Raw genomic sequence first — 26,769 nt, 5'->3', positions numbered from 1 at the left:
GTTCTGCATTGCCAAGGAAAGAAGGAAAAAAGAACAGAACTCAGAGAAGATGTAGATTTTTAGGGCTTCAAGGAGGCTAAGACCTCTTTGTACCAGGTCATTGAACTTGGTGGTGTTCCTTTCCCTGGATGGGAGGCACTGGCTATGATCTACCACACACGGTGGATCACAGCCTCTAGAGCCCAGATCCTTCCTTCCAGACAAGGCATAAGCACACAGGCTTCCAAAGTGAAGGTGTCTGCGAGTCATCTTCCTACATTCCCTTTCCACCCTAAGCCAGCCCAAGGGCATCCACTGGCAGCAGTAGTTTGGGCCTGCTGGGGTTCCTCTTCAACTTCCACTTCACCCTGTAGGGAGGTACTAGGGCCCACTCAAACTGTTCACAAGGACCTCCCAAACTGCCTAACGGTAGACTACTTGGCGTGCTTGGTGGGCTATCCAGGTTCCCCAAGGCCTCTGCTTTCACTCTTCTCTTGATCTTGCAGTATGACCTTTGTGTTTCAGAGTCACTGTTAGAGGTGTGGAATACCTTCATCTTGTAACATTCTTTTATAGGTCTCAGCCCCTTTGCTCTTATCTTTCTGCCTCAAGAGATCCACACGCCTTCTCCTTTCTATCTGTTGTCTCCTGGAAATGTACCCTAAGCCGGGAATTTTCCCTTTCCTCCTGAGCTATTGAGTCATCCCGCAGAGGTGGAGGCCCAGCAGGGGGTGTTTTTGCAGGTAGTTAGGGTAAGGGAGAGTTCAAGGGTCCACAGTGACTGCCCCCATTTAGCTGCCCAGAGCCCCTGCTCCCCAAAGCCTGCTGCCTCCCTAACACTTCTGTCATCCCTCTCAGGCCTGCATTCTGGTACCATGAAACATTTCTGTGACACCTGAGGGACCTGAGTGGCTGGAAGCCCTCTGAGGAGTGTAAGCAATTGGCCAGGAAGGAAGTTTGCCCTCATCCGGGACCCAGATGATGACTTTGCCGCAAGGGACTTGTTAGCTTCTTCTCTGGAACACGACTCCACGCCATGCTTTGATGGTGGGATGGCACTTGCTTCAGGCTTCGAGCTCCAGGCTTTGTTATTTTTGAGCCAGTAGATAGATGATTTTAGCGGGAATTCATTGAGTCCAGGCTTCTCTGTGGTCAGCATTGTATATCTCTATTGGGGCCCAGGGCCACACAAGTAGATTTTTCCTATCTTTGACTCCTTTCTTATCTTATGCTAATGGTCCAGCTCTAAAGACAAGACTAATGCATGTAAAATAATTAGATGTTGTATACAATCAATGTTGTATTTCGTTCTTGAAGGAGTATAATCAAGTCAAAGTAAAGCGTCAGCATAGTCTAAAATGGTGCAGTTACCGGCCATATGTGCCTATTTAAATGTAAATTAAGTTCTCTCACATACAAGTAAAAATTCAGTTGCTCAGCTATACCAGCTAGATTAGGCGCTCAGTAACCCTGTGTGACTAGCAAGCATCCTGTTGCACAGTACGAAATTAATTTTAACTTAATGCAGAGATTTCCACTGAGCAGTGTTGACCTAGAGTAATGAAGGCCAGCTTCAGGCCTGACACGGTACCCTAGGGGCTAAAGTTCTCACCTTGCACATGCCAGAATCCCATATGGGCAGCGGTTCTATTCTCAGTGGCCCTGCTTCCCATCCAGCTCCCTGCTTGTGGCCTGGGAAAGCAGTCGAGGACGACCCAAAGCCTTGGGACCCTGTACCTGCGTGGAAGACCTGTAAGAGGCTCCAGGCTCCTGGCTTCAAACTGGCTCTAGCCATTGCAGCCACTTGAGGAGTGAACCATCGGACGGAAGATCTTCCTGTCTGTCTCTCCTCCTTTGTGTATATTTGCCTTTCCAATAAAAATAAATAAATATTTTCAAAGATTTTTCAAAAGAGAAAAAATAAAAATAAAATTAAGGCCAGCTTCAGGGCATAGGTGTGACTCCAGGTGGGACTGAAAAAATAGCAAATTAGAAGAAGGGAAGGAGTTGCTAAGGGGGAGAAACTGTTCAGACATTGGAAAGAACCTTGCACGTTTGGCCAATACCTGGGGCAGGGTTTGCTAGAACAGAACGTTTCTTTTGAGGAAAGGTGAAAGCCAGCATCATTCTGATGATGATGGGTTCAGGAAGTAGGCAAGAAGCCCACCTTCCTCCTCTTCTTATCTTAATATCAAAATGTCATAATGCCATCTTTCAACCTCCTCCCCAGTGGGAGGAGAGAGTTCTGGTTGACCTTGAGGGAGTGGTGTAGCTTGGCATCATAACTCCGATTATCTCATCTCTTTGAAAACACCGCTAGGGATGGATTGGGCTAGACAACCTGCCCCTGTGATTGTTACCCTTGCCCTGTTCCCAGGCTGGCTTCGGCACCTCCCTTGCTCACTAGGAATATAAAGCTCAGAATCAGACCTATCTGAGTTGAAATACTGGTTTTTCTACTTACCAGTCAAGCGCCCTCAACTAAGCAATTTAACTCTAAACCTTAGTTTACCCATCTGCAAAGTAGGGATGAGGACAGTGCTGACCTCACCTGGTAGTTAGGAGGTTTTGATGGAATAACACTTAGAAGAGTTGACACAGTTCATGGCCAGATGACTATAGCCTATTTATGATATTACTCAACATCACACTGCTAACTGCTGGTATACTGTCCACTTTGTTTCAACCTCACTCTCCGCAAAAGTTTTCCTATAACTGAGTTAATCAGCATTTGTTGATTTCTTGACATGAGAGAATTTTTCCTTTCCTTCAAAAACGGAGTAATTTTTTCTAATTAAAGTATTAACCACCTTAAAATATCGATGTGACTCATTCAAGAAATAATGTCACCAGAGCCCAGAAAGCCCCAGTGGCATCTCTTTTAGTCCCTGCTCTCCTGGCTAGGATAAGCACTACCCTGACTCACAATGTCATAAGTTAGAGTTCCTCTGTTTTTGAACTTCATAAAGTTAGATTCAAATGGCATACACGCCTAGGGTGCTGTTTCTTCATTTCACTCATGTTGTGCATGAATTATTATATGCTTGTTTGTTCTTATGACTTTCTGCTACTTAGCTGTATAACCATATACCAATATATCCATTCCACTTTTAAACATTTCAGTAATTTTCAATTTTGACTACACAAACAGTGCCTTTTGGTGAACATGTATGTATACTTCTATTGGGGGTTAGGGAGCCAAACCATTGGAGAAATATCCACTGCCTTCCCAGGCACTGTAGCAGGAAGTTGGATTGGAAGCAGAAGAGCCAGGATTTTAATCATCATTTCAGTATGGGTTGTAAACACTCCAAGTAGTAGCTTAACCAGCTACACTGAGATATCCACTCTAGTACTTTTAACATTGAGAGACTTTTTTTGATAGTGCTAGAAAGATTCTACTCCTTTCCACTTACTTTTTTTTCTTCTTTAAAAATTTTGTTTATTTAGTTTAAGGGCAGAGTAACAGAGAGAGAGACACACACACACACATACACAGAGAGATCTTTCATCGGTGGATTCATTCCTAAATGATGGATCTGGGTGAGGCCAAAAGCAGGAACTGGGAATTCCATCTGGGTCTTCCATATTGTGGTAGGACCACCAAGGACTTAGACCATCATCTGCTAATATGGGATTTGTAGATGTAATGAAAAAAAATTTTAAGGTGTTTTTTTTTTTTTTTTAAGCTTTGAAAGCTATAGTAGCAGATGAGCAGGAGAGAGAGAGAGATTTTTCATCTATTGGTTCACATCTCAAATGCCTGCAACACCCAACAGGGCCAAGGACTCCATGACAGTCGCCTGCGTGAATAAGGACCCAGGTCCTTGAGCTACCACCTTCTACTCTCAGCAGGTGAATTACTAGGGACTTGTCTTGGACTCAAGTAGCCAGGACTTGATTCCAATATGGGTTGTGGGTGTTCGAAGGGAAAACTTCACCTGCTGTGATCAACATCTGCTCCTAAAAATAGTTTTTTGTACCAAAATAAACTTATCTTTTAATTCCATGTGTTCGTAAACTTTTTGAAACAGTTCATGAACAGTTCATGAACACATGGAACTGAAAGATAATGGATGTTTCCAGTGATCCTTTTGAAGGTCCCCATTTATCTGGCTACAATTTCTTTATCCACTTATTTGTCAACAGACACTTAGGTAGCTTCCACATATTAAGCGTGTTTGCAGTTGGCAGGGCCTGGGAAGTGGTGATCATCATGGACAATATTACTTTTTACCATATTACTTTTGTAAATAAATTATTTGTTTTTATTGGAAAGGCCAAATTACAGAGAACAAAAGAGACACAGAGAAAGACCTTCCATCCACTGACCACAGCTGAGCCAATCTAAAGCCAGGAACCAGGAACTTCTTCTGGGTCTCCCACGTGGGTGCAGGGTCCCAAGGCTTTGGGGCATCCTCTGCTGCTTTCCAAGGCCACAGAGAGGGAGCTGGATGGGAAGTGGAGCAGCTGGGACATGAACCAGCGCCCATATGGGATGCTGGCACTTAGAGATGGAGGATTAGCTATTTGAGTTAACGTGCTGGCCCTTCTTCTCTCTCCTCCATCCCCCACCCCCCCTCGTTACTTTTCACGCACAAGATTCTGATCCCACTTAACTTCAAAGAAAGTCAGGAAAAACTGGTTGGGGACGAGGTCCTACAAAACTTTCATTTTGCCTTCTCCCCATGTAAAGACCAGCTCATCTTCTGCTGGAAGCCACTGGGAGACCTCTTGATGCCGAAGAGCTGGAGGAGCAAGAGGACAGGCTGTTTTCACAGCTGTGCTGAACGCCGACCCCAGAGCTGTCCATCCCACTCCTCACACCCTGGCAGCTCTGGCGGAGAGGGGAAGGGCGTAAATCATGCCTGCCCACATATGTTTTCAGCTCGTTTTTCTCTGGGCTTCACCCAGGGACCTCTTAAACTCTGACTCTTCAGGTTTTAAGCCAAACTGTGGGAAGGCGACTCTTTAGCATAACAGTAATGCCTCCTCCCACCCCCTCCAGCAAATCTCCTCCAGTGGTCTGCAGGTGTGCCTAGCTCTACACAATAGGGGCTTTGACAAGATCTGGATGGATGGGACCACACGCTGGTCAGGGCCACCACCTCTTCCTACGGAGGAGGAAACTGCTTTTCTCAGAAGTTTCTTGAACCACAGGATCTCCAGAGACTCCTCTAGCTTTGACGGTTCGTGAGTTTGTGAAGATGTGTGAGTATCGGATTTTTCAAATGCTCACCAGCAACAGCAGAGCCAATGTTTATTTTGTTCTTTCTGGGCTCCGTACAGTGTAAAACGCTCTCTTTGTGATTTTTTTTTTTAATCTTTAGAATTAAGCAGAGTCAGGCATGAGGGGGTTTTTTCAGAGATATTTTTGAAAAATGGATTTAAAAGATAAGTTTATTTGAGTGCAAAAATGTTGACATCTATGCAGAGCTTTTTCATAATACACATTTTTTATGAATGTTTGGAATACCTTTCATATGCATGAATTTCAAATTGTTTTTGCAGCAAAATACATGGGAAGAAGAGAGAGAGGAAAAGAAAGAGAAAAAGCAAGAACTCCCATTTGCTGGTTCACTGCTCAGATGCTTGGGCAGACTGAGGCTGGGCCAGGCTGAAGATATGAGCCGGGAACTAAGCCCAGGTCTCCCACTATTTGTGGCAGGCGCCCAAATGCTTCACTCATTGCTGCTGCCTCTCAGGGAACTAGAGTCGGAACCAGCATGAGATATATTGATACAGAATACAGGTGTTCCAATAGATGGCCCATCTGCTAGGCTTTCACGTAAGGTTATCTTTCTTTTTTTTTTTTTTAAAAAGATTTATGTATTTATATTGCAAAGTCAGATATACAGAGAGGAAGAGAGGCAGAGAGGAAGATCCTCCATCCGATGATTCACTCCCCAAGTGACTGCAATGGCCCGGGCTGCGCTGAACCAAAGCCAGGAGCCAGGAGCCTCCTCCGGGTCTCCCACGTAGGTGTAGGGTCCCAAAGTTTTGGGTCGTCCTTGAATGCTTTCCCAGGCCACAAGCAGGGAGGTGGGTGGGAAGTGGAGCTGCTGGGATTAGAACCAGCGCCCATATGGGATCCCAGCGCATTCAAGGCAAGGGCCTTAACTGCTAGGCTACCGTACCGGGCCTAGTGTGCTTTTCTTTAAAACCAATTTTTACTTATTTACTTATTTTCATTTTATTTGAAAACCAGAGAGAGAGAGATCTCCCACCTACTGATTCGCTTCCCAAATGGCAGTGCCAGGCTGAAGCTGAGAGCCCAGAATTTAATGTGCATGTCAAGTGTGAGCTGCACCTGCTGACTGAGGGGATCCCAGCACCTATAAGATGAAACTTTAACAACTGAGCCATTGTGCCAGGCCCAAAGATATTATTTATTTTTATTGGAAAGGCAGATTTATGGAGAGAGGAGGGACACAGAGAGAAAGATGTTCCATCTGCTGGTTTACTCCTCAAAGGGCCACAATGGTCAGAGCTGAGTTGATGTGAAGCCAGAAGCCAGGAGCCTCTTTGGGGTCTGCCACAGGGATGTAGAGTGCCAAGGCCTTGGGTCACCCACTAGAACAGTGGGACCACAGCAGGGAGCTGGATGGGAAGGAGCAGAAAGGATATGAACTGGTGCTCATATGGGGTAGTGGCACTTGCAGGAGGAGGATTAGTCAGTTGAGCCATTGCATCTGCCCTGTGAATGAATCTTGAAAACACTACGTTAAATTAAAGAAGCCAGTCACACAGGATGCCATCTTGTTTGACTTATTTTATGAAATAGTCAGAAAAGACAACTCTATGGAAATAGAAACCAGATTAGTGATTGTCTAGGGCTTGGGAGGAAGGGGAAAATGAGTTATGCTAAAATATATGAAGTTTCTATTGGGATTATGCAACATCCTAAAATTGTTTGTGCTGGGGCTAGCACAATGGTGCAGTAGGCTAATTCTCCACCTGCTAGCACCAACATCCCATATGGGTGCCGTGTCATGGCTGCTCCACTTCTGATTTGGTTCTCTGGTTATGATCCGGGAAAGCAGTAGAGGATGGTCCAGATCCTTGGGACTGTGGCCCTGCATGGGAGACCCAGAAGAAGCTCTTGGCTCCCAGCTTTGGATTGGCTCAGCTCTGGATGTTTTGACCTTTTGGGGAATGAACCAGTAAATGCAAGCCCTCTCTCTCTCTGCCTCTCCTTCTCTCTCTTTACAAGCAACAAACAAACAAACAAACAAACAAAACCAGAATGGCATCTGACCAGAGTATTACTCATGTCTTTTGAGAGAGTTATTTGTGAGAAGGGGCCACTTTTAGCAGGCAAATTATAATCAGGGAAAGGGATGGTTAACAAGAACTAGGGATTTCCATTCTTGGATGTTGTCCTAAGCACTAAGTTGTTTTTCTGAGTATTTTTATGCAGCATTTGAAGTGCAGGCAGCCTGTTAGTCTGCTTTTTCCGGCTCTGTTTGTTTGTTTGGCTGGTACGAGTTAGTAATGAGGATGCTTTATGGCAAGGGACACTCCATGACATCAGTACAATGGGGCTGCCAAAATCCTGGGGGTTCTGCCAAGCCCTAGGGAGTTGCCCCGTGCCTTGCAAAATCCAAATTGCAAAACATAAAGTTAGAGGACTTGCTAGTTGGTGTGACGTTTGCAGGATTTTGTGTTTAAGTGCCAAAGGCTAAAATGTTGTAGCAAGAAGTAGTTACTTTAACTCAGTCACAAGGCAATTTCAGTGGAGTTGAAATCCAGGGCAGGCTTTGTCAGATTTCTCTAGGAGTGGTTGCTAATTCGTTTAACAACAGGGATCTGGCAGGTGAAGTAGAAGAGCCCCCCCCTTGGTCGGATGGAGGGCTCTTTATACAGCCTCCCTCATACCCTCTGCTGCGTTCATGGTGCTTATTACTGTAGAGAAAGAATGACTAGTTTTTGCAAAACAACCTTAAGATTTTTCCAATGAAACCAAAGACATAGAGCTTTTTAAAAAAAGATCTTTTAATTTTCATTGGAAAACCAGATATAGAAAGGAAGAGAGACAAGGAGGAAGATGTTCCGTCCTATGATTCACTCCCCATGTGACCGCAACAGCCGGAGCTGCACCAATCCAAAGCCAGGAGCTCGGAGCCTCTTCCAGGTCTCCCAAGCAGGTGCAGGGTCCCAACACTATGGGCCATCCTTGACTGCTTTCCTAGGGAGCTGGATGGGAAGCAGGGCCGCTGGGATAAGAACCGGTGCCCATATGGAACCCTGGCACGTGCAAGGTGAGGACCATAGCCACTAGGCTACCACACCATGCTCGACAGAGTCTTAATCCCATCATCTAATTAGGATAATAATTGCAGCAACCCACAGAATGTGAGAAAGTATTTGCAAATTATATATTTGATAAGATATTTGCATATAGAATATATAAAGAATGTTTATGATTTAATAAGAAAAAATTTCAAGATAAGAAAAGGACATTTGTTTCTATAGAAATAAACAGCCAATAAACACATAAAAAATGTTCAATATTGTTAGTATCCAAGTAGTGGAACTCAAAGCCACAGTGAGTGGTCCTTCAAATCATTCGGGCAAGCTAGGATAGAAAGCAAAGGCCGTAGTGTATGCGGTGAGAGCTTGAAGAATATTGAGCCTTGAGGCCTGGCATGGTGGCTCAGTGGCTAAATCCTTCCAAGTCCTAACCAGGCCCGACCCTGCTTAGCTTCTGAGATCAAACGGGGTCAGGCATGTTCAGGGCGGTATGGCCATAATGGCTAAATCCTTATCTTGTATGCACTGGGATCCCCTATGGGCACCGGTTAGTGTCCTGGCTGCTCCATTTCCCGTCCAGCTCCTGCTCTGGCCATTGTAGCCACAGGGGAGTGAATGTGCAGACAGGAGATCTTTCTGTCTGTATTTTTAATCTGCAAATATGCCTTTCCAGTAACAAATCAATATATCTTTTTTTTTAAAATAGTGAGCCTTGGGTCCAGTGTGATAGCCTAGTGGTTAAAGTCCTCACCTTGCATGTGCAGGGATCCCATATGGGTGCTGATTCTAATCCTGGCAACCCTGCTTCCCATCCAGCTCCCTGCTTGTGACCTGGGAAAGCAGTGGAGGACTGCCCAAAGCCTTGGGACCCTGCACCTGTGTGGGAAACCTAGAAGAGGCTCTGGGCTCCTGGCTTCAGATCAGTGCAGCTCCAGCCATTGTGGCCGCTTGGGGAATGAACCATTGGACAGATCTTCCTCTCTGTCTCTCCTCCTCTCTGTGTATCTGACTTTCCAATGAAAATAATTAAATCTCTCCTGAGCCAATGCGAAGCCAGGAACCAGGAGCCTCTTCCAGGTCTCCCACGCATGTGCAGGGTCCCAAGGCTTTTGGCCGTCCTTGATTGCTTTCCCAGGCTACAAGCAGGGAGCTGGAAGGGAAGCAGGGCCACTGGGAATAACACTGGCTTGCATGTGGGATCCCGGTGCATTCAAGGTGAGGATTTTAGCCGCTACGCTATCACACTGGGCCTGAAAATAATTAAATCTTTTTTTAAAAAGTAGTGAGCTTCCTTGGAAAATAGCACATCAGTTTTTCCAGTGGCTAAATATTGAATGACCACATATTCCCTTTCCACTCCTAGGGAGATACTCAAGATAATTGCAAACAGGTGATGGTGTTGTGGTGTAGTGAGTTAGGCTGCTGCTGGCTACGACGGCACTGGTATCTCGTATTGCAGTGTTGGTTTGCATGCCTGTTGCTCTGCTTCTCATTCAGCTTCCTCCTAATGCTTCTGAGAAGGAATGGAAAATGGAACAAATGCTTCAGTCCCTGCCGCCCATGCGCGAATTCCTGCTCTTGGCTTCAGCCTGGCCTGGGTCTGGCTGTTGCAGCCATTTGGGGAGTAAACCAAAACCAACAGGTGGAAGATTCTCTCTGTCTCTCCTTTGCCCCTCTGTCTTTCGAATTCAAAAGATTTAAGGAAAAAGAAAAAGAAAAACTCAACCTGGTAACATATGTCCACATGAAAACTTGTATAGGAATGTTCATAGGTACAATATTCAAATATTCCAAACCTGAAAACCGCCCAAATGTCCATCAAGCAAAGGACAAATAAAATAAAAACGACATTCCAGACATTGGGATATCATTTGTCACGTTTGGCAATAAAAAAGGAATCAAGTCCCCGTGCATGCTAAAACAGGGATAAATTGTGAGAATGCTATGCTTAACGAAAGAGAGCCCAGCTAGAAACAGATCATATATTATACTACTACTTGTGTGAAATGCCCAGAAAAGGCGCAACTGCAGAGACGGAAAGTAGATTAGTACTTGCATATGGTGAGGGGGGTCAGGGCAGCGGGAGAGAAGTAATAAAGAAAAACTTTCCAAAACTGTCTATGGTGATGATTGCACAATCGTGGGAATATAATAAAAACCACGGGTTGCACATTTCAAATGCGTCCATGAACTGTATCTCAATCAAGCTGTTATTTGCGGTGGGGAGGAAGGATACAGTGAGGCCCACACAAAGTGTATCTGCCAGGCTGTCAACCTAAAGTCCTTTGCTTAGCACTTGATCACTGCCTAGCCATGGAAACGTGTCGTCAAACCTGATCCTTCTGGAAAGCAAAGAGGGGAGTGCTGTGCCCATTCTAAAATTACACACCTACTTAGTGGCAGACGCAGGACCAACACTGGTCCTCTGACATTGACCTCTAGGTCAAATGACCCAAGGACAGGACCGTGAGAAGCCAATGTGATGGACAGCTGAGCATCTTCTGTTTCTTTTGCTGCATGTTGCGCAGGTCTCCTGAAGGCTTTTGCAAGAGGGGAATACAGTTACAAAAGGCTTGCTCCTTCAGAGCAGAGATGGCCAGCGTGCTTCCTGGGACCTCTCCTGCTGCAGCATGGGTGGGTCTGCGAGTTCAGAGATTTTTTTTGCTGCTTGTTTCTGATTCATGTATTCTTAGCTCATCAATACGTTGTTTGTGCAAGAACCATTTGATGTCCAAGAAACCCTGAGGGCCTCATAAAGCGTTTTTTTTGAAGCAGAGAACCGAACTTTGCCAAGATTAAATGGAACCCAGATATAAAAAGGTCTGAGTTCAGTTTTCATTGAATACAAAGAGTGAGTAGATTCTGAACTGAGCCAAGTGTATTCTCCCAACCTTAATTTACAGTACATTGTTCTGGCAGCCTCTGCAATTCTGAAAGTTGGCTTTTCTCCTTTCATTCCTTCCTAGGGTGTAACCACAAGCCTATCTTTTAGTTAACATTGCAAAAAATAAGTTCATATTATAACAATTTATGAGAACCGCACTCATTGCTGGTCCTGAACTATCAGTTTTATTAGAACAAATTGAAGTGTTTTAAAAGGTTAAAACCTTTTCTCTGAAGCTGTAATTTTGTTTGATCTCCTACAAGGATTTCTTTTCTCTCTCCCTCTCTCTCTCTCTCTTTTTTAGCATTCTCATCTGGGAGTTTAGTGAAAGGGATACTGCCCCCCACACCTCACCAAGCAGACCATCAAGCAGCTGAATGCTAGAGGCACACTGTGGCGTGTAATGCTCAGCTGTGGAGGCCAGAACAGATTTTTTCACTCTGCTTGTTAAGAAGAAATAGCCAGAGAAATGGTGAGTACTTTGAGTTTCTTGTTGGTAATCATAATCTTTTAAAAAATCAAAAAATGGGCAAAATTAAAATCATCCCTGAATTTGTCAACTCAAGGTGAGTGTCAGTGGTTCATTTACATTATATTCTTTTTTTAAAAAGATTTATTTATTTTTATTGTAAAGTCAAATATACAGAGAGGAGGAGAGACAGGAAGATCTTTCATCCAATGATTCACTCCCTAAGTGATCGCAATGGCCTCAGCTGAGCTGATCCAAAACCAGGAGCCAGGAGCCTCCTCTGGATCTCCGACATGGGTAGGGTCCCAAGGCTTTGGGCCGTCCTCCACTGCTTCCCCAGGCCACAAGCAGGGAGCTGGATGCGAAGCGGGGCTGCCGGGATTAGAACTGGCGCCCATATGGGATCCTGGCATATGCAAGGCGAGGACATAAGCCACTAGGCCACTACGCTGGGCCCATTTTCACTGTATTCTAAAGAATATCTGTGGGGCTAGCATTCTTGTACAGTAGGTTAGGACCTTGTCTGTGTACAGTAAAGGCATGAGTTCAAATCCCAGCTGTTCCATTTGTGATCCAGCTTCCTGTTAATGTGCCTAGGAAAGCAATAGAAGATGGCCCGAGTGCTTGGGTCCCTGCACCCATGTGGGAGACCCAGATGTAGCTTCTGATTTCCTGTTTGGACTTTCATAGACGTATCTAGAGAGAACCAGCAAATTCAAGGTCTTTTCTCTTTGTTTCTTTCAAATTAAACAAACAAGCAAACAACACATTGTGTTTATATATGTGTAGCAGTTCAATATGTGTAGCAGTTCAATATGTGTATATGTAGATATTATTATAGAAATGGGCAGGCCCAGCACAATAGCCTAGTGGCTAAAGTCTTTGCCTTGCATCTGCAGGGACCCTCTGGTTCATGTCCCAGTTGCTGTACTTCCCTTCCAGCTTCCTGCTTGTGGCCTGGGAAAGCAGTCCAGGATAGCCCAAAGCCTCAGGACCCTGCACGTGCGTGGGAGACCTGGAAGAGGCTCCTGATTCCTGGCTTCGGATTGGCTCAGCTCTGGCTATTTTGGCCACTTGGGGAGTGAACCAGTGGATGAAAATCCTTCTTTCTGTCGCTCTTTCTCTCTGTAGATCTTTCTTACAAATAATAATAAATGTCTCGACACGGTGGCCTAGTGGCTAAGGTCCTCTCCTTGAACATGCCAGGATCCCATATGGGTGCTGGTTCTAATCCTGGCTGCTCCACTTCCCATCCAGCTCCCTGCTTGTGGCCTGGGAAGGCATTTGAGGATGGCCCAAGGCCTTGGGACCCTGTACCCACGTGGGAGAGCTGGAGGAAATTCCTGGCTCCTGGCTTCGGATTGGCACAGCACCGGCTGTTGCAGTCACTTGGGGAGTGAATCATTGGACGGAAGATCTTCCTCTCTGTTTCTCTTCCTCTCCGTATATCTGCCTTTCCAATAAAAATAAATCTTTTAAAAATAATAATAATAAAGTTTTAAAAATGTGTAATTATTCTATGATCATTCTTTTCCATTTGTTAGTTCATGGTTGTTTATATTAATAAAACCATACCTACTCATGTATAAAATTAATTGTATAGATGATTACATGATTCAGTAAAGGAATCTTTTGATTGCAAAAGGCAGAAAAGTAGTTGAACTTGCTTAAACACAAAAGGCAATTTTTTGGTTGACTTCTGAAGAGTCCACTGAGTGATCTGATTGAAGGCATCATAGGATTTCAGGTTTAAACAAGGTTAGGACATCTGCTTTGATCTTTGCTTCTGCCTTCTGATGCCTTAGTGCTGTTTGTGTGTTGCCTGTTGAGGCAGAAGGTACATGTGTCCAGGATTTTGCCTGGCAGAGAGAAACGAGACCTATTTCAGGATTGAGCAGGGAAACTCATTGTCCCAGAGCAATCTCTGAGTCTGCCAACTGTGGCTGCTGCCTGGGTCGCACGGTTCGCCTCTGGAGTCCAAGTGTTTCACTAGAAGAACAGACTAAGAGTGAGGAAGGGATGGGAGGTAGTCTGTGTGGAAGACTTGGGCTGCAGGAGGTATAGGAGGAAGGAGACTGAATGCACTCTAAGTGGTTGAAATCACAAGGTCGCTATGCACACATTTGTGCCTTTGAACTTCAAAGTTCGTACTAGTTTCCTAGGCCTTAAGTTACAAAACTGAATGCTTTACAAAGCGGAGAGGGATTGTCTCATGATCCTGGAGATGGGAAGTCTGAGATCCAGCTATCCGTGGGTTTGGCTTCCTCTGAGAGCTGAAGTGGGAAGCCACTGCACACCTCTCTCCCAGCTTCCAATGGTTTGTGGGGCCCTTTGATGTGCACTGGGTTGGAGAAATAACACCCTGATGTCTGTCTCCATGCCCATGTGGTGCTTTGCCTATGCTCACGGAGACTCCAGATAAATTTCCTTTTTTTTTTTTTTTAAGTAAATATATCAGGAGAGCAGGAGAGTGAATCCTATATCAACATCATCTCATTTTAATTATATCTATAATGAGTTTATTTTTAAACATGATTACATTCTGAAGTACTCAGCCTTAGGGTTTCAACATATGCATTTTGGAGTATATATTTCCAATACACTTTCATTATGTTTCCAAAATATTTATTTATTTTAAAATAGTTATGTATTTTTATTTGAAAGGCAGATTTTACATTGCTAGAGGAGGAGGAGAGATAGAGGGAGAAGGTTTTCCACTTTGTTGGTTCCCCACTCCTCAAATGGCTGCAATGGCCCGAGCTGAGCTGACCTGAAGCTGGGAGCCAAGCACTTCCTCTGGGTCTCTCATGGGGGTGCAGGGTCCCAAGGACTTGGGCCATTCTTTGCTGCGTTCTCAGACCACAAGCAGAGAGCTCAATCAGAAGTGGAGCATCCAGGACATGAACTGGTACCCATGTGGGATACTGGAGCCGCAAGGTGGAGGATTAGCCTACACACCGGTGTCACCTCACAAAAGACTTATTTTTAAATTTTACAGTTTTATTTGGAGGTAAATGTGTGTGTGTGTGTGTGTGTGTGTGTGTGTGTGTGTGTGTGTTTGAGAGAGAGAGAGAGGTGGAAAGTGAGTGAGCTCTCTTAACTTCCTATCTGCTGGTTCATTCTGTAAATACCTGCAACAGTTGTGGCTGGGCTGGATTGAAGCCAGTAGCCAAAAACTCAACCTAGGCCTACCATCTGAGCAGCAGGAATCTAACCACTCGAACCATTTCCTGTTGTCTTCCCAAGGCGTACAAGAGCAGAAAGCTGGAATTGGAACCAGAGGCAAAATTTGAAATTAGGCATAACAACATGGGATGTGGGTATCCCAAACAACATCTTTTTTTTATTTAAAGATTTATTTATTTTTATTACAAAGTCAGATATACACAGAGGAGGAGAGGCAGAGAGGAAGATCTTTCGTCTAATGATTCACTCCCCAAGTGATTGCAACGGCCGGTGCTGTGCCGATCTGGAGCAAGGAGCCAGGAACCTCCTCCAGGTCTCCCACGTGGGTACAGAGTCCCAAGGCTTTGGGCTTTCCTCGACTGCTTTTCCCAGGCCACAAGCAGGGAGCTGGATGGGAAGTGGAGCTGCCGGGATTAGAACCAGCGCACATATAGGATCCTGGCACGTTCAAGGAGAGGACTTCAGGTGCTAGGTCATGCTGCCGGGCCCCCAAACAACATCTTAACTGCTGTAGCAAATGCTTATCCCCAGCATGTTCCTACATACTTAACTTTCAATTTTGGATGTGGTCTTGACTAGGGTCCCTCCAGAGATCCAAACCCCCTGACATCTTGGCCACACCTTCAACTGGGTGGCACAACAATTGACCAACCATTTCCTAATTGGTTGAGAAGCCATCAGGAGAACCTCTTCCCCTTGCAGGTTCTGACTCAGATAAAAAAGTCCCAAGACTCTTTGGAAACCTGGTTCTCTTTCTCTAATTTATTTATTTGTTGGAAATTTATTTATTTATTTATTCTTATTTCTAAGAGAGAGAAGAAACACAAAGGTCTTGCATCCGCTGATTTGCTCCCCAAGTGGCCGCAATGGCCAGAGCTGAACTGATCTAAAGTCAATAGCCAGGAGCTTCTTCTGGGTCTCCCAGGCAGGTGCAGGGTCCCGAGGCTTTGGGCTGTCCTCCACTTGCTTTCTTAGGCCATAAGCAGGGAACTATTTGGAAAGTTGAGCAGCCGGAACACCTTTCAGGAGGCACTCCCACTTCCCTGCTTCCTCTTGGGAGGTGCTTTCCCCTGCCACTGAGCTTTTCTGGTAGCACTTTTCACTTGAAATTGTCACCTAGTGTGTGAGGCTAGGAGTCTGTCTTGCCAACCTGATTGGATGTCATCATCACGCACTAGAGGCAGGATCTGGGGCAAAAGAACAAAGTTCTGCATACCTCAGTGTCTGCATCAGTAAATGAGGATGGTAGTCCTCGACTCGCTGGGTGCGTGCTGGCCACACAGCACTGAAGAAATGTCAGTGTGGCTGGCTGTGAGGACAGAGTCAGGGAAGGGCTGCCGTAAACGCTCCTGTTATTCTCCCTGAGGCCGGCCTTCTCCGAAGAACTTCAGGAAGGGGAAGGGTATTTCGCCATCCATCAGACAGAAATTCAAATCCCGCTGAAGAAACACCAAGTATTTCTCTCCCCTAAAGCCAGATGCCAGGAACTCTGAGCCAAGTTCATTGTCTTAGGCAGTGTGATTATGAAATGCCTGTCCCCTTTGGGTCCCACGTATCCATTCCTCCCTGTTGGCTTTCATTTTTTTTTTTTAAATTCACAAACTTGATCTTTCCCACCATTTTTTAAGATGTAGACTGGAATCAATCATTTTATTTACAGTTGCTCTGCTTCTGGCTCCATCGATTTTGGGAAATGGAACAGACATCTGTTGTCCCAAGCTTTTTGTTCTCTCATGCCTTTCCTCCAGGCTCTAATTTGACTTGGTTAAATGATTATTGAATACGAACTAGAACTTCAAGTTCTGGCAGGCAGCAGGATCTATTTGATACAGGTCTACCAGGCCTTCCCAAGGTCAAAGCAAAAAGTTACAAATCACTCTTCCAAAATATGGTCACTTTCATTTAGTGCCAGGTGTTGTTCTAAGCAACAGAGACCTAACAATGAACAAGAGAGCCACTGTCCCTGGCCTGAAGAAGTACATGTTCTGGAGACATCATTCTTGAAGAAACTATAGAAGGAGAGCTTATTGCATGTCAGATATTAGACATCATTAAACGTGTGTGTGTGTGCTGGGAGAGGCAGAGCATAATAAACACAGTGAATATTTAATTATGTTGAAAAGCAATAGTTAGGGCCTGGTGCGATAGCCTAGTGACTAAATCCTCATCTTGCATCTGCCTGGATGCCATATGGGTGCTAGCTAATGTCTGGGCTGCTCCACTTCCCATCTATCTACCTGCTTGTGCCCTGGGAAAGCAGTCGAGGACGGCCCAAAGGTTTGGGACCCTGCACCTGTGTGGGAGATCCAGAAGAGATTCCTGGCTCTTGGCTTCAGATCTGCTCAGCTCCAGCCACTGCAGCCACTTGGGGAGTGAACCATCGGACGGAAGATCTTTTTGTCTCTCCTATCTATCTGCCTTTCCATTAAAAAAAAAAAAATTAAGAAAAAGCGAGATAGATAAGTGCAAGGGAAAAAAACTGGGTAAGGAAGGCTAAGGAATATTGAGGAAGTTCATAATTTTTAATAGAGTCATCAGGGTGATTCTCACGGAGCAGGCAAGAGGTAGTGAGCTTGTACATACAAGGAAAGATCAAGTCTCAAGGTCCTGGAGCCTAGCGTCTCCAGCTTTTTGAAAGGGTAGCAAGGAGGCCAGTTTACCTGCGGCTGAGCAGCGTAGGGACAGTAGAAAACGGAGAAGGCCAGATCAAGGAGAGTTTTCAGACTGTGTGAGGTGAGCATTACTGCCAAATGCTGGCTAGGATGCGGCTTGACTGCAGGCTTGCAAGGGCTGAGGTGGTGCAGGTGCAGAGAGGCCAGCAGGCCGGTGCAGTCCCACAGGGGGTGCACACCGGAGGGCTGGCAGGTGGAGGAGACCAGAAGTGGGCAGATTAGGGATCGGGTCTGAAGACCCAGTCAGTAGGAATTCTGGCATATTGCATCTGGGAAGTGAAAGAGGCAGGGACCACAACAAGCTGCTTGGACAGCAAGAATGGAGTAGTTACTGATATTGATACGGCAAAGATTTGGGGCCTGAGGTGCGCGTGCGGGGTTGGGGGGGTGTCTATTCGCTATCCAAGTGGGGAAATAGTTTTGGGACATCTCTAAAGTGTCGGGATGTGACATTCTGATCCAAAGCCTTGAAGATCCCGTGGAGTAGCCTCCGGAAGCGGCCACGTGCCCTTTCTCTGCGCCCTCATAAGGGCCTAGGACGGCAGCTGCCAAAGCCGTTCTCTTTCTTCTTTGGGGAACGGCTAGAAAAACGCAGAAAGAAGACGACGCGCGCCTACGGGGGACGTTCTCCCAACCATCAGCGCCCGCCTGGGGTCCAGCTGTCCCGGGTCCAGCTGCAAGCCTCAGGCCGGGCAGCCAGGCCCCGAACGCCCGGCCGGCGGGGGCGGGGCCTGCGCGGGGGGCGGGGCCGCCGCGCGCGCGCCACAGAGGGGGGCGTGGCCGGCGTGGCGCGCTGGCGGCCGGCCTGGGCGCGCGGCGCCTCCCTCGCCTCTGCCGCGGGTGATCAGCTGGTCTGCGCTCCCCTGACGTGGGCCGGGGCACGTCACTGCCGAATGGCAGCCTCCAGAAAGCCGCCGCGAGGAAGGTGAGGGGACTGTGCCGGGGCGCCGGCGTCCGCGCTGCGGGCGGGCCCCCCTTGCCGGATCGCGCGTGCTGCACCCGGGAGGGCCGGGCCCGGCGGGTGAGGGACGGTGGGCGATCCGCGGCCCGGGGAGGGCCCTTGCTGGCCGGAGAGCAGGAGAACCAGGATTCGGGGGACGGAGCCTTTGCAGCTCGTTTCCGGCGGAGCTGCGTGCACCGGCGGGGAGCCCGATCGTGGCCTTGGGACAAGTGTTCTCAGGGAACTGCCACACTCGGCCCGGGTGCGGTGGCCGTCACCGCCGCCAGGCCTCACAGAAAGGCCCGGCTATTGCAGAAAGTTGGTTCCTTCTGGCTCCTCCTGGGGTCTCAGGAGATTGGGGATCCCTTATCCCTGGCCCTGCTGTGGCCATCTCCTGCTCCTATTACCACCGACACCTGCATGTTTGTCTTACTGATTTGTGACTGCCACGAAGATAGGCAGCCTTGTGGCCTTCCAAATGGTTTCAGAAGCTGTGTAAGGGAATATTTTGGTATAACCTTAAGGAAAATCCATTAAGGACTTCTCCCTGGACACAGGTAAAGTGAGAATAATAATCCCTGGATGTCAAGTTGAAAAAGTTTTATTAAAGCCCTACCCCCACCCCAGTCTACTTACTAGAGCCAGCCAACAAGCTGAGACATAGAATCAGAATTCACAAAGATGGGAAGGCCAGACCTTCCCTGGGGGACCCACAAGGGGTCAGTCACCCACACCCTCTGATCTGTTGAGACCTGGAGTGAACTCACTTGGCAGCTTGAACGGGCCATGTCTTTTTTTTTTTTTTTAGATTTGTCTGTTTTTCCTTGGAAAAGCAGATTTATAGAGAGAACAAGACAGATTTTCCATCTGCTGGTTCACTTCCCAAATGGCCACAACAGCTGAAGCTGAGCTGGTCCAAAGCTGGGAGATTGTTTTGGGTCTGCCATGGTGGTGGCAGCTTCCCAAGGCTTTGGGCCATCCTCTGTTGCTTTGCCAGGCCATAAGGCAGGAAGCTGCATGGAAAGTGGAGTGTTCAGGATGCGAACCAGCGTCCCATGTGGGATCCTGGCGCATGCAAAGCAAGGATTTAGCTACTGAGCCATCGCGTCAGGCCCACAGACCACGTCTTGTGCAGGTGTTTATGAGTGGACTGATCTCCAGCCCACGTTCACCTGGCATTGGCCTTGCAACAGCATGTTGCAGAGAGCCACAGTTGCCCATGGAAGGAGACAGGAAGGATGGTAAGCCTTGTGGAAGTGGATAACAACGAGTTGAGGTTGTGGGCTAGGACAGTGCCTTTGAGGGCCCGCAGTCAACTAGATTCGTATAGTCACAGTATTTTAGGATCAGAGGTCTTTGGGCATCAGCTTTTACAGCCTGATAACCTCCCACAGGAGTCCATGAAAGGCTGGGAGAGGCCGTTTGTGTCATGTGCCTCCGCCAGGGGTAGGTTTGGGCACCTGCTGTGTAAAGTGAGGGTTTCTTTGGGCTTCAGTGATAGAAACTGAACTTGCAGTTGTCTTGGTATAGTTGAGCTGACTTGTGGTGGGACCCAGCAACACCTGCTCTGGCATGGGTCTAGGCCTCTCTTAGAGTGGTGGGACCCAGCAACACCTGCTCTGGCATGGGTCTAGGCCTCTCTTAGTGTGGTGGGACCCAGCAACACCTGCTCTGGCATGGGTCTAGGCCTCTCTTAGTGTGGTGGGACCCAGCAACACCTGCTCTGGCATGGGTCTAGGCCTCTCTTAGTGTGGTGGGACCCAGCAACACCTGCTCTGGCATGGGTCTAGGCCTCTCTTAGTGTGGTGGGACCCAGCAACACCTGCTCTGGCATGGGTCTAGGCCTCTCTTAGTGTGGTGGGACCCAGCAACACCTGCTCTGGCATTGGTCTGGGCCTCTCTTCTTCCACTCTTGGCTCCAAGTTGCCCAACACTGGCTCTGCCTCAGTCTGGTATTGTCCTTCGGCAGGGCCGGGATGGTTCTGGCTGTGAGTCCCAGTAGAGCTCCAGTCCTCTCCCCTGGTACATGGAGCAGGAGCCCCAGCTCGATTCCCACCTGACTCGCTTGATTCCCATGTCCAGCCGTGAGTCAATGATGATGGCCAGGTGGGTGGGAAATCAGAACACAGGTGGGTAAGAGGGTGAAACTCATCCCAACCACTTCGACTTTTGAAATGAAGGAGGGACATTCTGCTAAGGAGAACCAGATTGCTTCTCAAAGAGGCAGGTTGGCTTCTGGGTAGGTAAAGGGGGTCTGGTTTGTTCCCCCAGCACTACTTCTGTTTGACTCTCATGGAGTCTTGCTAGGTGCTCTGAGCATGCTGAGTTTTGGTTTGTGCTGACCTGACAGCCGGCTTGTCTGATTGTTATCATGGACTGGTGTGGAGGGGCGTAGGGAATGACTTCCTGAATCCTGCTGGGATTCCTTTAGAAAAGAAAGACAAGTGCATGGTTTTTAGTAGTTCTGCTGTAATGATCTAATATAGGATTGAACTTTCTCTTACGCACCTGTAGCTCCTCATGACATTGAGGTGTCGGCTGAAGAAGGCCCAGGAAGGGGGAGCAGGCAGAGCTGGAGTTCTGGTTCTGGTGCTGTCAAATAGCACTGAGGCCTCAGGAGACTCATTTGATCTCTGTTTCTCAAGGCCTTTGTCTAGAGAAGGGAGTTGACTTACATGGTCCTTGTAGCACATTCTTTGAGATTTAGCATTTATTGATAATCCTGCTTTGAGAGAAAGTGTCCGAGAAAGTGAAGGCAGGTTGGATCTTAGATCCCTCAGAGACTGGGAGGTGACAAGAGCAAGGAAGTCACGATTTGTCTGCTTTGTGGCTTCTTGTAAGCTTGACACAGAGATGGAGGTTGTGGTGCTCACAGGGGAGCTTGAACCCGCTTGTCAGAACCAGTTACTGAACTTGGCTTTGTAGCCACTGACATGGATGGCCTGTGGTAGGTTGTCTCTGTTTCTTCTATCAGATGAATGAAGAGGACTACCCTGTTTAGTCCAGAGTATCTAAACCAGTCACTTGATCCAGTTTTATACAATATGTATAGAAAAATTGACTTGTCACTCATCATCTGGTAAGCCTGTATGAAGTCATGGGAAATTGAGTGGGAAAGCCAGTTGTACCCTTACAGAAGAAAGGGCGCGCTCAGGGCAGGCCTCGCGGTGCTGCAGGTTTGGCCACCTCCTGGGGTGCTGTCATCCTGTATCAGAGTGCTGGTTTGAATCTTCCATTTCACATTCAGCTTCCTGCTACACTATGGTGACCCGAGTGCTTCATTTCCTGCCCCCGTGTGGGAGACCAAGATGGCCTGGCCCAGCCTCTCTGTGAAGGGCATTAAATTTTTTTTTTTTTTTTTAATTTAAAGACTTATTTTTTAATTGGAAAGGCAAATATACAAAGAGAAGGAAATACAGAAAGATTTTCCCTCTGCTGGTTCACTCCCCAAATGGCTGCAGTGGCTAGAGCTGAACTGATCCAAAGCCAGGAGCCAGGAACTTCTTCTGGGTCTCCCATGTGGGTGCAGTGTCCCAAAGCTTTGGGCCATCCTCTTCTGCTTTCCCAGACCACAAACAGGGAGCTGGATGGGCAGTTGGAGCAGCTGGGATACCAGCTGGTGCCCATATGGGATCCCAGCGCATGTAAGGTGAGGATTTAACCACTAGGCTATTACACCAGGCCCTGTTAAGGGCATTTATGGTGTGAACTGGTAGGTTGAAGATATTGCTCTGTCTCATCTCTTTTTGTTCTTCTGCCTTTCAAACAAACAAATCTTTCAGAAGAAAAATGAGAGATCTTTATAAAATTAATAACTTGGTTGGGATACAATTCATTGTCATATATTCTGTCTGTTTAGATACAACTCAAAAGTTATTTCATCAAGTTACACAATCATCACAATTTTGGGACAAGTTCCTTACTTCCAAAACAAATCATATACGCATTCCTCTAGCCCCATGCTAACCGTCAGAAACCACTTGTCTACTTGCTGTTTCTATAGGTTTGCCCCTTTTGGTCATTTTATATAAATGGAATCGCATACTATATAACCTTTGGTGACAGGCTTATTTCCCTGAATTCATGTATGTTATAGGTGTGAGTTTCCATGAAATGGATAGACTACTTCTGTTTACCAGTTGATGAACACTTGGGTTGATTTTTTTTTTTTGGCTATTGTAGCTATAAATGTGCGAAATGTCCATAGACTGTGAGGTTATTATCAGTTTTATTGACGTACCTAGGAATATGTACCTAGCTGGAATCATATGGTAACTCTGTCAGTTTCCCATAGCTCCTACATTTTATATTCCCACAAACAGTGTGTGTGGTTTTGAGTTTTTCCACATCCTCACCCATGCCTGTTGTCTGTCTTTTTGATTATACCCTTACAGTAGATGTAAATCATTGTGGTTTGGTTGACATTTCTCCAATGATTAATGGTGTTTGTGTTTTCATGTTCTTTTTGGCCATTTGCATATCCTTACTGAAAAATATTCCAGTGTTTTCACCATTTAAACATTGAGTTGTCTTCTTTGTTGTTGAGTTGTAATATTCTTTACAAACTTTAGATAGTAATTGCAAATATTTTTTTTCCCCATTCTGTGGGTTGTGGATGTCTTTCTGCTTTCTTGAGGGTATTCTTTTCCACACAAAAGTTTTTTGGTTTTGTTGAAGTTCAGTGTACTCATGTTTCTTTCTTTTCTTTTTTTTTTGGTTTTGGTGTATCTTAAATCATAGGTTAAGGGCTGACACTGTGGCATTGTGGGTTAAGCTTATGTCCGTGGCACTGGCATCCCATATAGGTGCTGTTTTGTGTCCCAGCTATTCCACTGCTGATAACTCCCTGCTTGTGCCCTGGGAAACCAGTGGAGGCTGGCTCAAGTTCTGATGCTACTGTACCCCTTTGGAAGAATTGTAGGAGACCTCCAGCTCCTGGCTTTGGATTGACTCAGTTCTAACAGTTTTGGCCATTTGGGGAATGAACCAGTGGATGGCAAATCTCTTTTGTGGTCTCTTGTTCTCTGTGATTCTGTCTTCCAAATAAAAATAAAATAAAATCTTGAAAAAAGAAAAATCAATCCAGGAATTATAGCTTGTATAAGGTCAGACCTGTTTTTTTTTTTTTTTTAAAGTTTTATGATTTTGCTTTTACATTTATGTGTATGATCCATTTTGAATGAATTTTTGTACATGTTGTGAGATGGTGCCTACATCGTTTTTAAAAAAAACCAGGAGTCTGGAACTGTGTCTGGATCTCCTATGTGGGTACAGGAGCCCGAACCCCTGGGCCATCTTCAGCTGATTTCCCCTGTGCATTAGCTGAGGCTGGACTGGCAGAACTACTGTTCCTGCAGAGTATAGACAAGGGCTCTAAGCTCAGATCCATTGCGCCTTTGTGCTTTTGGTTCTCCTGCTCTGGAGTGTTCTACAACCTCTCTGACAATCTTTTCACTTTCCTTTGCTCTGCCTGTTTTCATAGAATGTATACTTTTTATCTGGTTAGATACTTGCTTTGTGTCTATTGATTTTTTTTCTTGATTTTCCTTCCACCTTCCCACCATGCCTCAAGTATTTTTTTTTAAAGATTTATTTATTTTGATTGGAAAGTCAGATATACAGAGAGGAGGAAATACAAAGAGAAAGATCTTCCATCTGCTGATTTGCTCCCCAAGTGCCCACACCGGCTGGAGCTGAGCCAATCTGAAGTCAGGAACCAGGAGTCTCTTCTGGGTCTCCTATGCGGTTGTGGGTCCCAAGGCTTTGGGATGTCCTTGACTTTTCCCAGGCCACAGCAGAAAGCTGGATGGGAAGTGGAACTGCCGGGATTAGAACCGGTGTCCATATGGGATCCTGGCGCGTTCAAGGCGAGGACTTTAGCCACCAGGCTGTTATGCTGGGCCCTCAAGTAAACTTCTTGAAGTCAAGGTTGTTATCTTTGTGGTTCACTTTGGTTTGTATGATAGAGTATGGATTATGGAAGATTCTCAGTCAATACTCGTTGATCACATAAACTTGAAAGAAAGGGAAGATGTGTGAAGGGTCCTTAAAGCATGAGTGGTTCATGAGTAAATCTGAGCCTGGACGGAGATAGAGGCATTCGTGCTTGGAGTCCAAGGCATCAGACTATTCCCACATGGGGGACAAGAAGCTTGTGTGCAAACCTTCTAGCTCAGAAACTGCTGTGAAAATTAGTACCAGAACCAAGCAGTGACAGCTAAGTGTATACAGACCAGGATCGGTTCTCATGGATAAATATCTCTACCGAAGAAAAGTTCTTTTAAAAACATTTCATTTGGGGGTGGGGCTGGCACAATGGCTCAACATGCTAGTCCTCCAACTGCCAGTGCTGACAGCTATCGTAACGGCCTGGTTTCATGTCCTGGTTGCTCTACTTCCAATCCAGCTCTCTGCTTAGAGCGTGGGTAAGCAATGGAGCATGGCCCAAGGCTTTGGGATTCTGTACCCATGTGGGAGATCTGACTATTTCTGCTTTTTCTCTGTAAATCTTCCTGTCAAATAAAAAATACAATAAAGCTTAAAAAAGAATATTTTATTGAAAATAAAATCTTACCAGGTCACTTAAAAGATGAGTTTGTTGTGAAAAATGTGCGTAGTTTTTCTGTAATATGCATTTTTTTTTCGAAGCAGTTTCGAGATCCCATGTATTCTAGTTATATAGGAGATCAGACATAGCTGAAGAGAATTCATGAGCTGGAAGCTGGGATTGAGAAAGCTTGACTGCATGGTGCTTCCCTTCCCCCACCCCATTTATTTGATTTGAAAGGCAGCGGTCCAGAGAGGACAGACAGGGAGAGGTTTTGCATTGGCTTGTTTGCAGAACTGGAAGTGGAGCCACTGGGATCTGAATGCTCTGCCTATATGGGATGACAGTGCCACAGGCGGAGACTTAGCACACTGTGCCACGGCACCAGCCCGCAGGGTGGCATTCTGCACCTGCGTGTTTTAGCTGATACCTACAGTGTCTTGGTGGTTGGGGTGAGAGTTCTTCTGACTCAATGAACTGCTGACTCAAGTCAGCACTGTGGCTGAGCCTTGCCACGTTTACTGTGGGCAAAGTCTGCAACTTCCTGTTCTTGTCTTTTTAAGGGCTAATCACCAGGATTTTCAACTGAGAAATTTAAGAATAATTGAACCTAACGAGAGGACACCCTCAGGAGACACAGACGTGGGAAAAGGTAATAGTGTGTGTTTACATTAAATGGCACGTTTTGAAAGAATTAGAGAGCTTCTTGCCTCAGCCTCAAGTTGAATGTGAAGTGCAGATAAGGAATTAGTAATTGATCAAGGTTGCTGGTGACTAAAAACCATTTGTCCTTTGCTTTACTGGGTGGTTGCTTACTGTTTTTATATAGTTATGATTGTTTAAAAGGTAATTAGTAGAGAATCAAGATTTTAGGTGTTTTCCATTCTTGTAGGGATTTTAGTCAAGGTGGTAGATACAGTATTGCAACTATTCTGGTTTTTAAAAAACTTATCCTCTATCTCTGTTACAGTGTTTCATTGATTATGTTAGTTATTAGCTTTTAATTTTCATCAGATTATAAAATGAGGAAAACTTATACTATAGTGCTTTATAAATTGAGTGTGGATTTAGGACAATGTTTTGGGGTGAATTTCTTGGAGTGGTCCTTCTTCCTGGAACTTGCCTTGATGGTTTTGCCAGAAACCTGAGTTCTGAAAATAGTGTACAATTTTTTTTTTAAAGATTTATTTTATTTTTGTTGGAAAGTCAGATTTACAGAGAGAAGGAGAGACAGAGAGAAAGATCTGTGTACTGGTTCACTCCCTAGGAGGTCACATCGGCCGGAGTTGGGCTGAACTGAAGCCAGGAGCCAGGAACTTCCTCCAGGTCTGCCACGCAGATACAGGGTCCCAAAGCTTTGGGCTGTCCTTGACTGCTTTCCCAGTCCACAAGTAGAGAGCAGAAGGGAAGTAGAGCTGCCGGGATACAAACTGGCACCCATTTGGGATGCTGGCGCATGCAAGGTGAGGACTTTAGCCACTAGGCTAGCATGCCAGGACTGGCTTACAAGTTTCTATCTCCTGTAAGCCAGTGCTGTTTTGTTGACTAGCCAGGAGAAGCACAGCATGTCCTGTAATTTACTGAAAAATTGATCCCTTGGGGCACATGAGAAACTGTGACTATTTAATCATTTTGGAGGATTAGTGCTGTAATTGGATGCAGTTTTAATTCTTTTTTGTTAGCAAAAAAATCCGAATGTATTCAGTACATATTGGGCTGTTGTAGGAGGTGAGAGAGGAAGAAGAAAGAATGAATAAGAAAAAGATCAAGTAAAGGAAGGAAAAACCTGATAGAATGATCAAATTTAAGCTGGATGTGAATTTCTTTTTGTTGTAGTTG

At 45.9% G+C, this 26,769-nt stretch overlaps 1 protein-coding gene across 5 annotated transcripts in view; it reads left to right on the top strand.

The window, feature by feature from the left end:
- The first annotated feature begins 18,219 nt into the window (after positions 1-18,219).
- XPNPEP1 (X-prolyl aminopeptidase 1) overlaps positions 18,220-26,769 on the top strand; it is a 53,065-nt gene continuing 44,515 nt past the window's right edge. For 2 of the 5 annotated variants that reach the window (XM_058671040.1, XM_004579863.2), the window contains exons 1-2: positions 18,220-18,368; positions 25,494-25,582. In XM_058671040.1, coding sequence (XP_058527023.1) covers positions 18,337-18,368; positions 25,494-25,582 — 121 coding nt within the window. In that variant the 5' untranslated portion in view covers positions 18,220-18,336. Of the gene's footprint in view, positions 18,369-18,443; positions 18,465-25,493; positions 25,583-25,608; positions 25,694-26,769 lie in introns of those variants that run through there. The other 3 variants (XM_058671038.1, XM_036495769.2, XM_058671039.1) reach the window with 3 other exon arrangements.

The sequence above is a fragment of the Ochotona princeps genome, chromosome 13 (genome assembly GCF_030435755.1).
Source record: "Ochotona princeps isolate mOchPri1 chromosome 13, mOchPri1.hap1, whole genome shotgun sequence".
Classification (NCBI taxonomy): domain Eukaryota; kingdom Metazoa; phylum Chordata; class Mammalia; order Lagomorpha; family Ochotonidae; genus Ochotona; species Ochotona princeps.
This window is presented reverse-complemented; position numbering and strand designations above follow the sequence as displayed.